Source organism: Coffea arabica, chromosome 10c (assembly GCF_036785885.1).
Source record: "Coffea arabica cultivar ET-39 chromosome 10c, Coffea Arabica ET-39 HiFi, whole genome shotgun sequence".
In the NCBI taxonomy this organism is placed as follows: Eukaryota; Viridiplantae; Streptophyta; class Magnoliopsida; order Gentianales; family Rubiaceae; genus Coffea; species Coffea arabica.
In genome coordinates this window covers 48,784,957-48,800,689 of record NC_092329.1, presented here as the reverse complement: position 1 = coordinate 48,800,689, position 15,733 = coordinate 48,784,957, and the positions used below count along the sequence as shown (strand labels likewise).

Sequence of the window (15,733 nt, the reverse complement as noted above, 5' to 3'; positions counted from 1 at the left end):
ACACGTTACTTATATTTTCTCACTGTATTCAACTTCATCCAATTTAATCAATAACTTATAGGTTATTTATGCAACTTTCAGCCTGCAATGATCCTGAAAACAACAGCGAATCTGTGTCAATGCGAGAATATTATGCTTATAAATTGCAGATGAGAGATAAATATTGTCCAAATATACTCAACAGTGGAAGGTTACTTCAGCAGTATATTGTTGATATGTACATAAAAATCGAAAGTCAGAGACTAGATTACTATAAGAGCAAAAAGAATTTATAAGGAGAGAGGAACTACAAGATGTTATGGATAGCGTGATAGCAGGTCAATGCCAAGGTTCAAAGATAGGTCAGCGAGTGGTGCTTCCAGCTTCATTTATAGGAGGTCTTCGTGACATGAAAAGGAGATATGTTGACACTATGGCATTGGTACAGAAATTTGGTAAACCAGATTTATTCATTACGATGACTTGCAATCCTTCATGGCCAGAAATAAAGGATCATATGCTGCCAACAGATGAAGGACATAACAGGCCAGACTTACTGACTCAAGTCTTCCATGCAAAGCTTGATATATTGAAGCAAGAGTTATTCGAAAAAGAGATATTTGGATTTGTTGCTGCATACACCCATGTCATTGAATTCCAGAAACGTGGTCTTCCTCATGCTCATTTCCTCATAATCTTGAAGCCAAGTTCAAAACTTTACTCCACAGATTCTTATGACAAAATAGTTAGTGCAGAGATGCTAGATGAGACCAAAAACCGACATCTTTTCAACATGGTTCGTAGACATATGATTCACAGTCCCTGTGGGAAAAAAATCGAAAGAATGTCTGTATGCAAGGAGAATATCAGAAAAAATGCAGAAACAATTATCCAAAACTATTTGCTAATAAAACCTTCCATGGAGATAATGCATACCCCACTTATCAAAGAAGGAACAATGGATACAAAATGATGGTTCGTGGACATGAGGTGGATAACAGATGGGTTGTTCCATACAACCCTTACCTTCTCGCAAAATTCAACTGCCATATAAATGTTGAAATCTGCTCTACAGTAAAGGCAGTCAAGTACATATACAAGTACATCTACAAAGGTCATGACAAGATCCATTTTCGACTGAATTCAGACAATTCTAATGGCTCAAATTCTGATGCTTATGTATCTGCAATCGATGAAATCAAAGACTACCAATCAGCAAGGTGGGTTTGCGCTGTCGAAGATATATGGAGAATATACAGATTCTTGCTATTTGAAATGCATCCTTCTGTTATTCACCTGCAACTTCACTTAGAAAATTGTCAGCCACTGAACTTCAGACAAGATCAAGACTTACGCGATGTAGTAAGAAACAGATTTGCTAAGAGAACTATGTTAACAGAATTTTTTTACATGAATTCTACTAATTCTCTAGCTCGGAATCTCAAATGCACTTACAAAGAGTTTCCTGAACATTTTGTCTGGTATCCAGGAAGGAGAAGATGGGAGCCAAGAAAACAGAAAGATTCTATAAGCAAGATAGTAACAGCAAGTCCAATGGAAGGAGAACGATACTTTCTCAGATTGCTTCTTACACATGTCAACAATCCAACTTCATTTGATGATTTGAGAACAATAAATGGAGCATATGTGCACACATTTCGTGAGGCAGCAATTCTAAGAGGTTACTTTGAGTCTGATAAGTCACAAGAACAATGCCTCGAAGAAGCAAGTTTGTATCAGATGCCATATAGTTTAAGAAGATTATTTGCGACTCTGCTTGTTCATTTTCCTCCTTCAAATCCGAGGTATCTTTGGGAGTAATTTGAGAAGCCATTATCTGATGATATGTGCAGAATTCTACAAATATCAGTTGATCAGATTCGTTTGCAGGTATTATGCCAAATAAATGAGTTTCTGCAATCAATGGGAAAAGACATTAATCAATATGCTTTAGTTCCAAATACCCTGTACTTTGATAGCTTGAACAAAAACACTCGTGATACAGTAGCTGAAACAAGAATCTCTGTACCAAAGCATGACCTATTAGCAATTAAACAACTAAATACTGAGCAGAAAAAAGCTTTTGACATATCATGAATGCAGTTTTTGTTCATACGAAAGGAACCTTCTTCATTGATGGACCAGGTGAAATAGGAAAAACATTCTTGTATCAAGCACTACTAGCAGAAATCAGGTCAAAAGGATACATAGCTCTTGCTACGGCATCCTGTGGAGTTGCGGCTTCGATTCTGCCAAGTGAAAGAACAACTCATTCAAGAATCAAGATACCAATTGGTAGAACAGCAGATAAGCAATGTAGAGTTAGTAAACAAAGCTTATTAGCAAAACTCCTTCAATCCGCAATTCTGATCATCTGGGATGAAGCTCCAATGGCGCATAAGGCCTCAATGGAAAGTGTCGACAAACTTCTGAGGGACATAATGGACTCAAACGATCTGTTTGGATCAAAAGTTATTATTTTTGGAGGTGATTTTCGTCAAGTCTTGCCAGTGGTAACAAAGGGATCAAAATCTGAATTTATTGATGCAAGCATAGTCAATTCATATATATGGCCAGAGCTGCATAAGTTACATCTGACTGAAAACATGAGAGCAAGGCATGATCCAGAATTTACTCAATATCTACATCGGATTGGAAATGGAACAGAGCCAGCTATTTTCAAGAATTCTATCCAGATACCTCCATCAATGCTGATAAGATATACAAATGAGGAAGACTCAATGACTGCGCTGATCAGGACGGTGTTTCTAGATTTGAAAGCTTTTTCGAAGGGAAATTTATCTGCAGTTAACCGTGCTATACTGACAACAAAAAATGACTTTGTCGAGCGGATTAATGAGAGACTCATTGTACACTTAGAAGGACAACTGCAAGAATACATCAGCCGAGACAAGTGTATAGACAACTCTGACCAGACAATCATGGAGGACTTGCTAAACAGTTTAACTCCAAATGGTTTCCCACCTCATAAGCTACTTCTCAAACCATATTGCCCTATCATGTGACTGAGAAACATTGATGCACCTCAGAGATTATGCAATGGCACTAGACTCATATGCAAATCATTAAGCTCAAACATCATACATGCGGCCATAACATGTGGTGAATTTGCTGGAAAAGAGGTCTTCATCCACAAAATTTGTTTCAGAGTAGAGAACAATTCAAACTCACCAGTATCATTTGAACGCATTCCATTTCCTATTCGACCCTATTTTGCTATGACAATTAACAAAGCTCAGGGGCAAACGCTTGATTTTGTTGGCATATATTTGCGTAAACCAGTTTTTCACATGGACAACTATATGTAGCATTGTCAAGAGCTAAAAACAGTAGCTCTATCAAAATTCTTATCAAACCATGCATATTTGATGACCAACAAGACTCGATTACTGAAAATATAGTATATAGAAAAGTACAAGATTTAGCTTATCAGTAACTGCTCTAAGCATGTGCATATTAGCTATTTATCTATGTTGATAGTTGTATATCTCTTATACTTTTCATCCAGTACTTATGTATTCTTATTACGAGTCACAGGAGGACAAAAACATCATTCCATTCACTGAGATAATCCCTGGACTGCAAAACTGGACAACTGTGGTTCAGGTTCTGGACAAGCAAAAGCCATTACTCTCGAAAGAAGGGAACTGATATTAGAAGCTGATATTAATTGATAAGCAGGTAATCCAAATTCTGAACTCCACTCTGTAGGCTATGTTACTCAATCTTTATACTCAGATAAATACAACTATAATTGTTATCAGGGTACAACAGTTGAAGCAATGATTTATAAATCAAACATCGACTTCTTCAGAAACCATTTCCAACTGTACAAACAATATATTCTCTGCAATGCTAGAGTTGAGCACACACCATCAGAATATCGCACTCATCCAAATCAGTGTACATGGTACATAGACAATTCTACTATTGTTCAAACAATAGACGAAGTTCAACCATCTCAGATTCCAGGTGTGTTCAGATTCTTGCCCTTTAGAAGATTCCATCAGCACATAGATGATAATACATATATAGGTAAATCAGAAATACATTTGCTGAAGTCCTAATACATATAATTTTGATAACAATTATAACTTAGCACATTCCAAAATCAGATGTCTTAGGTATTGTCGCTGAAGTTCATCCTCGAATACAAAGAGTTACTACTGCTACCAGAGAAGTGGTGATTATAGATAAAAGGTATGTAAAACCATCCATTTATTCTATATGAACTCTAAACCATTATAAATTGATCAAAATATTCTCTTCTAACAAACTTTCACTTATGAATAAAACACAATGCAGCATGCTGCCAGTGATTCTAACTCTTTGGGGTGAGCATGAGACAGATGAAAGGCAAGCGATTGCAAATGTCATTGACACAATGCCACTAATTGTTGCACTTCGAATTAAAGTGTCATCATATCACAGTGAGTAGATCACAAATTTCCAATCGTGCACATATTTTCTCACTTAGTATGTATTGAAAATACCATGTACCTTACGACACATAAGTATTGCAGTATTGAACCTTTCAACAAAATTTGGATCAAGCATTCTACTTAATCCTCCAATACAAGAAGCTGCTGATCTTAAACAGTGGTACTAATCCTTCTCATAAGTAACCACGTCAGAATATTTTCTATCGAATATATTCTAAGGCTTAGAAATAAAACTTATACCTTCACTTACAAGGGCTACTAAGACTGAAGCAGACATCAAGAAACTGATAACAGAAAAAGCATACCACAATCGAGCCAAGCTTTTGCCACAACCAAGAGATGATGAGCTGACCACTATTCAAGACTTCCTTGCATTTCCTACGGTAAATTTTACTTTTGATCCTTTATTACCAACAACATTTCAGATATACACTTTCTGTTTTTATCCTGTAGAAAATATATATTTTTTTATGCTGTACAAAATTCCTGGCTTTATGAAGACTTGCTTGTTCTTAACCTCTTGTACCTCTAAGTTGCCCAATAACTCTTATTACATTCTCTTTTTATTTCAGCATTTCCATCTTCTTGTTAAACATGTTCAATATTAAAATCTACATCTGAATTTAGTTATCAATGCAACTTAAACAATACTGACTTTAATACAGAAGAAAGCCTACTGGTTGCGTGGTACTCCAAGATTACTAGACAAGAGCCAACGATTATGGTATAATGCTTGTCCACAATGCCATAAATCATTCAGAGGAAAGCCTGTGTAGAAAATTGTTTGCACTTCATGCAACAAACAAGTCAATATTGCTCCAAGATGCCGATTAACTATAGAACTTGCTGATTATTCTGGAGTTTTGACGCTTGATCTTTATGATAACGATGCTCTTCAGTTGCTTCCCTTCACCCTATCAGAGATGCAGGACTTAGAAAACAAGGTAACAAATCTAGTTTTCATATGCATTCAAAATACTCTGACTAAGAACTAAGCCTACTACATTTAATGCAAATCTATTTATCTTACTTCTACAGCATGAACTCAACTATGAGGCCATTGAAGAAACAATTAACAGCACCATGATAACATGCTTTGTCAAGAAAATGATAAACACCTATGCTTCCACCAGTACTGAGAAATACTCAGCGATTATCCTACATAAGACCCCCATGGCAGACATTTTATCACAAGTTCCTTCCTCCATTGCTTACTCAGAGTCGAGTACACAAGCTCCTATCACCAGTCCACATATCAATCAAACTGCAGTCACTACTGGTGCAAAAGACACAAATGTCCATAGTAGCTTGCTCTCAACTCTAAAAATTACAGAGAGCCCAACTAGGAAACAACGTACTGAAAAGTCTGAAAAGGAAGATTGAAACTGCCATATAATACTTTTTGGTAGCACATATTTCTGGATATCTACTGCTGTTCCAGAACTTTTCATCCCTGACCTTTGGCTGCTCAGCTTTCTATTCCTTAATTTTTTGTTGCTAAACTTTTACTACTCTTTATCGTTTGTATAGTTACTGAACTTTTGATCAGTTTTTGCTTAAAGATAGTTAGCTGAGCTTTGTGAAACTGGAAATAGACCAGAGTTATATGTACAGTTATTGCAACTATTTTGCCTTCACTCCCTCTGTTTGATTTTGTGCTCCTTCCAGAAATGCATCCCAACTCTACAATAGTTTATTCATTTTACTTTCATTTGAAAAAAAATAATAGAACAAACTGCAATCAAACCGAATATTAACAAACGATAAAACATAAAAACATTTCCACTACCTCTGAAGTTCATGCACCTAAACTTCCTCAACACAAAATCTAAACACAAACTTTTACATATAATACACTAGACCACAATTGGAAACAATTCCACGATAGAAATCATACAAACCAATGAAAACATGCATACGAACACCTTACAAATTCCTTCCAGAGGGATCAGCAAAGCCTCTGGAATTAGCAAAGCCACTCATTGCGCTTTGAATTGATTTCCTCTGTTCTTCAACTTCTACTTCCATACGATGAGCAATAATTTGAAGAAATGGAAGCTGTCCAATATCTCTTAATACACTTTCCAGTACACAAGCCTTCTCTGGATGCCGATAAAAAGATTTGAACAACTCATATATCTCATTCCTAAGCAGAATATTATTCACTAAAAGCCGATCTGCACCACTCAACATTCCATTATCTCCACTATGCCCAGCAAAGTTTCCCAAGACACCACCTATTGACACTCGATTCAGCATAACCTCAACATCTGGATGCAAATCACGCAGTACTGCAATACGATTGTGAATATAATCCATCTTCAACTCACAAACAAGCAGAAATAAACTACTAATAAATCATACAAGAATCTATTACAATACAAGAACTAAATAAGCAAATCACAGAACTAACGAATATATACCCACCAACTACATGATAAAGCAAAAACAAACAAATACAAAAAACAGAATGACACTATACACATGTGAACTAAACAATCCTGACAAAAAGATATGTGCCACACAAAAAACTACTGTACACACGTGAATTCTCTTCCTCTGTTTAGTCTATCAATACTTATCCGAAATCTGCTACAACTATCCATTATTGACTCATTCAACAATATCCTATATACCACGAAATAGTTCAAAATATCAAATAAATTTTATTCATTCTATTATCTATTCAATCAGCTTTTAAATTTTTAGACACCTTCATGTATTTTGTCTACTATTCATCCAACATTGGATTCTTCTGAAAAAACTAAGCATTCAATTCCCATTCACTTTCGAATTTTCCTACAAATTTCGATTCGACAATAATTCATTGTTCAGTAGTTCCAAATCTCAATACCTGAAAAATATACAATTGAACAATTCTCATTTTATTATGCATTTAATGGACATTTAAACTTTTAAACACATTCATGCTTTTCAAGATACAAACTTGTAAAAATCCTTAGTTCACAAGTTTTGCTTTGCCTTTTATTCTTTTTCTAACATCTCATCCTTTTTGCCAAAAACATTACATTCTTAAAATTTTTAATTTATTCTTAAATTTTGAAGTTTATTCCCATGAATTCTGACCAATCGAAAAATAAAACACCCCAAATCTTAAACTTTTCTACAAATTTTCATTACATACCATCGAACCACACTTATACAAACAAAAACTTCACCACTTTATACAACAGATACAAATACACGTGATCCTACTTTATGTATCAAGTACAACATCACCACATCCTTAAGAAATTCAGAAACACATGTTAAAGCCTATACACCATACGCCAAAAACCATACACCAGAAACCAACAATACACAAACTAACCAACAGATCTTCGCAAAGAGAGAATCTTTAATCACTTTCGCCACCCATGTCGGTAGAAGATGGCGGACTAGGAAAGTAATACCTTTCTTCTAACACCTCCAATCTCATTCTACTAGCAATCAATCCCAAGATCGGATAGCCCCTTCCAGTCCTAAATGCAGCCTCCAAAACCGAAGCCCAATCACCATGCCTATAAAATTCTTTGAACAAATTACATATCTCATTTTTTAGCAAAACATTTGCCACTTGAGCTCGCGCAATAGGTTCAGCTGGACGATTTCAGCAACCATTCCCCATAGGTTAAGCAGCTTCACGAACAACAGCCAGTTGATTCACCTCTTCATCCACCTTTGGATAATACAATTGAACAGTCGGAAATCTCGCACTTCCACCTGCCATCTCCGAATGTTAAGTATTTGCAGACAAGTACCAAATATTTATGTACTTCTCACTGTCCTTCCACCCAAGAAATTACACGTCTCATGCTAGCTGCACATGCAAACAAATAACTGCCATGCACACGTCAATAGACCATACATTCTGGTAAGTTCAAGACACAGAAACCTTCTCGTATATATAACACCAATATACGATAATAAATATATATAATACATACATATATATATCAATAATATACACTAATAAATATATATACAAATATATATAGATAAAATACTAATACATACACACATATCTATAACAAATACACAATAAAACATATATATCATAATTGCAGATATATACAAATATATACATATATATATATAGATATATATTAATTAATATTATACAAATATATCATATATATACAAATATATATAGATATAATATTAATACATATACACATATCTATAAGTAATCTACAATAATACACATATATCATAATTATAGACATATACAAACAGACACATATATATAGATATATACATATATATATATATATATACATATAATACTAATATATCCTTCATATAAATACAAATATACAGTAATTTAACAATGTAATTATATACGTATATATATAACAGTAATATACAGTAATACATATGTATTAGTAATACACACTAATAAATATATATTATCCGTATACATATATATTACATATATATACAAATCTAATACTAATATACATATACATTACAAACATATACATATACATATACATACATACACATATGAATTAATATGTATATAATAATTATACATATATACGGATATATACACACATATCTATAACTAATATACAATAATACACAAATACATACATATACATAGATACACAAATACATATACGAACACTATCAATATATCATTTATCCTTTATATTTTCTTTTGCTTCATATATAGATATCCCCAAATTATTGAATTTCAAAAAACTATTAATTTTTTAAAACTCCACTAAAACTTATGAATTAATCTCCGTTCAATGAATAAAAATGTATATAATAACTCATGACATATACATTTACATATTATCACAAATACACTCTATTTAACTAAAATTCTAAAATTATCCATCAAAAATCCAATTTATTTCATTCAAAATGTTTGATCGCACGTTCACAAACCAAAAACCAAACCTCGCCAGAGTTATGACCTGCTACCCAGCGTCCGCGCATCGCGCGGGAAACCCACCTAGTATATATTTATATATATATATATATATATATATATATATATATATATATATATGTGACTATAATACTTGCAGGTCATAAGGAGATTAGCAACAAATTTCATGGAAATGCCCATGATATATCTAGATCATGTATACATGCAAGAGAATTTTTAACATGTCACCGGCTTATAAACTAATATATGCCTTCATTGGCTTTGACTACTTAAGCTAGTGATTGAACACCAATATTCTAGAAGGATATATCAACCAGTTCTTACAGCCTTTACTTGATCTACATAAACATTAACTGAAACTGTAACTCTAATTCTTAAAATCGACCATCTCATGTCCGTTTAGAGCCTACAGTGGTCATTCAGTTGTTAATTATAATACAGTTTTAGAAATATAGAGGGGGTAAGACCACTTATCTCTAATGTAATCTGGCTAATCTAGTCAATCGTGTATCTTTGCAAAATACCTTAAACCCTATAATAAGCACATACAATATTCGTCATTTCCTTGACATGGTATAATATAACCATTACATAGAAATCTATTACTCGGATACCTCATAGTGCATGTCTGCACATTTACCTAAAATTTGAGGAATGATTTCCCAAAATAAAAGGTTTCTTGAAATAAAAGCTACCTAAAATGAATATCTTGCCTATTTAACAAGTTCCCTGCCATGGCAGATACTAGCTAGTTTTGCTCCAGATCAATTCAATTTGAACTCAAATGACATTTTTTTTTTGGCTAGACTAAATTTGGTTAACCATAATTCGGTCATTTTTTAAATAAAGGTGATAAATTTCTTGAAAATCAACTTGTCCGGAAATTTGAGCTTTAAAAAAAAAATTTAGGGCTTGTATTATGTAATCGAATTATTATTGGGCCATCATATGGGTCCATTCAGATCGATGGATTTGAATTTAGCGAGAAATTTGACATAAATAGATCCAAATACATTATCTCGTTAAGGGTTGATATAGGATAAAAGGAATTAAATTGAACTTAGGGGTAAAGACTGAATAACCAAAAGGTTTAGGGTTGAAATCGAATTTTCTTTTCTTCATTTTCTTCTCCATTCGTAGGTGTACAGATGCACCCTTTCTGCACAGGAGGCAGGTCTAATAGTGCTCGATTCCGGATTAGTTTGGGCTATTATGATCACTGGACAACAGGAAGTTTACACCAAAAATAAAAAAGTGCATCCCTTTTAGTTCTCTGTAAGTTGTCCGCAGCAATTCACTAACGAAATCAACTCCTCCTTTATAGCATAATTTTGCATGGAAGTTAAACTTCAATCAAACTCTGAATTTTCTCAACCACATGCTTTTATCTTACTCTTTCTATTCTCACCGACAACTGTCAGAGGCGCATGCAGTGACGGAGCCAGGAATTTTTTTTAGGGGGGGCCAAAAAATTTTTTTTTCTAATAAAATTATCTTAATATATTATGTTCAAAATAATTTTCTTCTATTTAAACATATGACATCTAAAAATATCAAATATTAAATTTAATTATAAAGGTACATCTATTCATAAATATGCGGTACAGTCATAACAAAAATTAACAAAAAAGATAACATTTGATTAAATATTTTATAACATCACAAATCATCCAATTTGCACATTATGAGAAGATGCTCTCTAACATGTCACCTATGCAATATATATATATATATATATATATAACCATGTAATATAAATGTAACTATTTTCAATTGAAAAAAGATAAAAGTTATGTTAACATACTTTGAAATTTCAACATCTTTTCTTAGAAGTAAATTGAGCTCTACGCTCTGTCATAGAACTAAATTCAACTATAATTGAATCATTGCTAAATTTTTCAGCAACTTCCTTTTCTATATATACAGTTAGACAATCATTCAAGAAATTATCTTCCATCTTATTTTGGAGCTTTGTCTTGAATATTTTCATAATTGAAAATGACCGCTCTGTAGTTGCAGTTGATACAGGAAGAGTAAGAACAACTCTAATCAATCTATCAATAAGAGGATATATCACTGATTTTCTTGTCATCACCAAGCCTTGACATAACTCATGAATACCAGATAATTCTTGCAATTTAGGATGATTTGGAATGTCGAACTCAAAATGTTGAAGTTCTATTCTTAGACGTACTAGTTCTTACTCCATAAAATCATTCGGATAGCACTTCTCTGCAAGTTTACAAATATCATCAATCTTGAACAGCATAATTCCATTTCTAGGATCTAAAGCAGTGCTAAAAAAAAAAAAAACGATTCCACGGTATGATCATTAAACCTGCTATGTAACTCTTGCAATTGATAATCAGTTGGTGCAAGAAATATATCCATTCGATAATAATGCTCCACACTAATCTCATCATGACGACTTCAAGATGTACCATGTCTAGCAATATATTGAGCATTTATACATGAGATATCAATTTGATGTTGCTCAAAAAATAATTTAACTTTCACCAAGAAATCATTCTATCGCGAATCTCAAAAATTCTTTAGTAGCTTTGTTGTGCTTGAAACAAGATGCATTGCATTTAAAATATCTTGAGATTTACGTTGCAATGCTATACAAGGAATGAAGAGTAATTTTCGCAATGTCTTTCATAAGATATAAAGTGAAAACAAACTTAAAGGATAACAACTGATTCAAAGCAAAATTTGCATCTCCACGTTGAGAGTATGAACCTCCATCTACTGCAATGCTACTTAAAATCACACAAGTAGCATTGAACATTTTAAGTAAACTAGAAATAGAATCCAAATGAGAACGCCAACGAGTATCTCCAGCTCGTTTTATAAAGTGCCAATTTGATTAAGCCCTCTTCTAGTTTCAAGTTCACCATTAGCAATCTTAGTAGCAACTTCAATTGCTTGAGCCTCCTTTAATTCATCATTACGTTTGCTAGATGCAGTAACAATGTTGATAATGAAAAATAAATTGGAGAAGAATTAATGAACAGAGTCTATTTCTCTAGAAGTTGCAACTAAAGCAGGTTGAAGCCTATGAGCCAAACAATGAATGTAATAGGCATATGGACATTCATGACAGATTAAAACTTGCAAGCCATTCCATTCAAAGATGACTAATTCATATATATATATATATATATATATATATATATATATATATATATATATATATATCAACTCTCATAATATAAACTAAAATTATAAAAATTTAGGGGGGGCCAATTTTATTTTACACACATATTTACATATTATGAATTAAAATTCTCAAAACTTAGGGGGGGCCATGGCCCCCCTCTGCCCCCCCTTGGCTCCATCATTGGGCGCATGGTCAATTTTTGTCCTCTCTTTAGTTTATATACATAAAAACCTCTCGGGGTTGGCTCGGTTGGTGCTGAGAGTGCCTCTTTATGTCCTGGCACCGTGTGGTCGCAGTTCGATCTCGGTTATCGTCTTGTGTCTTCTGGGGGATGGAGGCACAAGCGGAGTGTGAATAGTCGGGCCCGGAAATATAATCCTGTCGAATCCCGGATACCCACTACGTCAGAAAAAAAAATATGTGGAAAAGAAATGAAATGACATGTTAATTGAGAGAATTTTAAATTTACTCATTTAAATTGTAAAAATTTTGATGGCTTTCAAATTCAAATTCTTCTCAACATACCACAGATATATAGACGTCTAAAAATCATAAGATACAACACATTTAAAAAAAAAAGAATTCTAAAAATAATACTATAAACTCCTAAAACATCTTCTAGCCATATAAATCGCAATAGTCCAATAAATCTATGCATGTTTTTTAACAGTTAAATTTGATAAAAATTGTTTCAAAGCCAAAAAAAATCCATAATTGCTAAATAAGATTTGCAAAATCTCAAATCCCATAGAAAAATAACAAAATCTAGCAAAATTCTCATAGGGAAATCTAGAAGAGAATAAAACTCGCACTAAACTAAACTAAAAGAGAAGAAACATTCACTAGGATATCCTGAGCGAAATGAAACTCTTATTAGAAAACTCTAAGAGAAACTTTATTCAAACAAAGCAAAATAAACTAGAGAGAGGGCTTCTTCCATGGGAAGAAGTGTTGGAAGGATTTTTAGAAAGAAGAAAGAGAGAATTGACTTTAGAGAGAGAAGTTGAGAAGGTAGAATTTCAAGTGTTTATTAAGTTTTCTAAATAACCGGATTTGAAATCCAAATTTACCTGGATTCAAATGCACATTGTAGATAAGTAGGTCTTAATTTTAAGTTAAGAATGTCCTTCAGATAAATGATCCACTTATCATACGAATGGTCCTCTCTTTGTTAGAATCTAAACGTGGAACAAACAACTATTGAGATATCAAGTACACAACAATTTAATGGCAAATAAGCCACAAGCATGAAAGATAAATGACACACAATATTTAACGTGGTTCGGCTCCACCATCGAGCGTACTTTCACGGAGAAAAACCCATTCTTTATTATGAGAAGAAAACCTTATATAAGAATACAACTTGAACCCAAATCCAACCCTTGTATACCATCTCTCATCTCCCAAGAACCCTCTCTCACACCCCATGTATAAGACTACATAATGTCATTGTGTCTCCTTGTGTGTCTCTTATGTAGCTGTGGCCTATCTTCTAACTTGAATATGACTTGTAAAGTGAGAAGAAGTTTTATCCTTGAAAGAAGGTTTTATGCTTAAATCAATTAACATTTTTACAGCAATGATGTCACCCCCAAAATTGGGTCCATTACTTGGTATCAAGACGCGGCACGCTCTACCCATGGAACCTTACCTTCCCATATACAAAGCATCTTGATCATGGTTTGTTTAATTTACTAAAAACTCAAACATTTCCAACAGCATTAAGAAGGTGAATATCAAGATTTAATAAACTTTTTTGTGCGAAATACGTCAAGATGGAGATATACTTGATACTTAGAACACCTTCTAAAATTATGCAAAGTCTAGCCTTGTTCCTCACGGCTAATCGCCCGACACTCACTACCTTTGACATACAAGACCTTATACTTGGCATTTGAAAAAAAAAAAATGGTTAAGAGGGACATGCCCATGATTATACCTAGAAATACAAACTAGTGCATGCTCTCATCGGTTTTAAGTATTCAAAATCTTGGAGGGACAAATCAAGCAAAATTTGTGTGGCCTTCACTTGATCTATATAAACCGTAATTATTAATCCTACCAACTATCTCAAATCTGTTTAGAGTCTACAATGGTTAATAAAATTTACCAATAAATATCATGCATAACATGGATTATCATAAAACATGCCCACTCAAAGTAATCATAGTTAGTGAGACAAAATGGTTGTTATAAAACAGTTATAAAAATCACACAGAGGTAAGAACCACTTACCTTTCATGTAATTTGGCTAATCGAGTCGGTCATGTGTTTTCGTGGAATTCATTAAACCCTATAATATACACATAGAGTATTCATCATTTCCTTACATAATATAACCATTGAATATTAATCTACTCTTCAGAAATCCCTAGTATATGTCTGCACATTTACCTAAATTTTGATGAATGATTTTGTAAAATCAAAGGTATCCTGAAATAAAAAGTTTCCCTGTCTGGCTAGTTCCAGTTTGTGAACCAAAATCGGCCATCCTATTCAACTCGAGATCGTTTGATGTTTTCGGGATGGATTAGATTTGGTTTATTATAATTGGGTCATTTCCAAATAAAGATGATCCATTTCTTGAAAGTCAACTTGCTACGAAATTCAGGCTTTTATTTAAAACCAAATTATTATTGGGCCACTAATAAAAAACTACGAAAATTTTGGGCTTTAGAATTATTTGGGCCCATTTGGAAGGAAGGAATCAGATTCAATGAGGAATATGACAAAATGGATTTGAATTGATTGGATTTCATATTAGATCCAAATACATTATTGTTTCGCTGAGGGGCTTTATTTATAACTATTATTATTATTATTATTATTATTATTTTATCTTGTCATCCCTCACCACACTTTTAATTGTTAGGCATAGGATTTAAACTTTAAATCTGATAGTGGAAAAAATTCTAAGAATTCCTCTCTGATTACTGAGCCGACCCTGGTGATTTTTCTTCCCCATTCAGGGTTATGAAATTCTATTCTCGCTGCTTTTTCCATAGTCCGGGCTGCTCCTAGAGCTTTGACGAAGATTGTTTGTGATATATACCTCGCATTGGAAAATGTAAGTTAAATTGGGATACGAGCGTGCAAGAAGCATCTGCACCAGAAGGGATTCTATTGTGGGATCATTCCGCCAAGGCAATTTTTGCTTTTTACAAGGAATTCGTGGGCTTGGAGGTTTTGGACGTGGAATGTATTATTTTGGCCTTCAATTGTGCA

General features: G+C 33.5%; 3 protein-coding genes across 3 annotated transcripts; all 3 read left to right on the top strand.

The window, feature by feature from the left end:
- The first annotated feature begins 298 nt into the window (after window positions 1-298).
- LOC113714163 (uncharacterized) lies at window positions 299-952 on the top strand. The gene has a single exon (XM_027237959.2). The coding sequence runs from the start codon at window positions 299-301 to the stop codon at window positions 950-952; it is 654 nt and encodes a 217-aa protein (XP_027093760.2).
- LOC140015985 (uncharacterized) lies at window positions 949-2,076 on the top strand. The gene is made up of 2 exons (XM_072068823.1): window positions 949-1,784; window positions 1,833-2,076. Exons 1-2 carry the CDS (start codon window positions 949-951, stop codon window positions 2,074-2,076), a joined length of 1,080 nt encoding a protein of 359 aa, XP_071924924.1.
- On the top strand, window positions 2,073-3,005 carry LOC140015984 (uncharacterized). The gene has a single exon (XM_072068822.1). The coding sequence runs from the start codon at window positions 2,073-2,075 to the stop codon at window positions 3,003-3,005; it is 933 nt and encodes a 310-aa protein (XP_071924923.1).
- The last annotated feature ends 12,728 nt before the right edge of the window (window positions 3,006-15,733 follow it).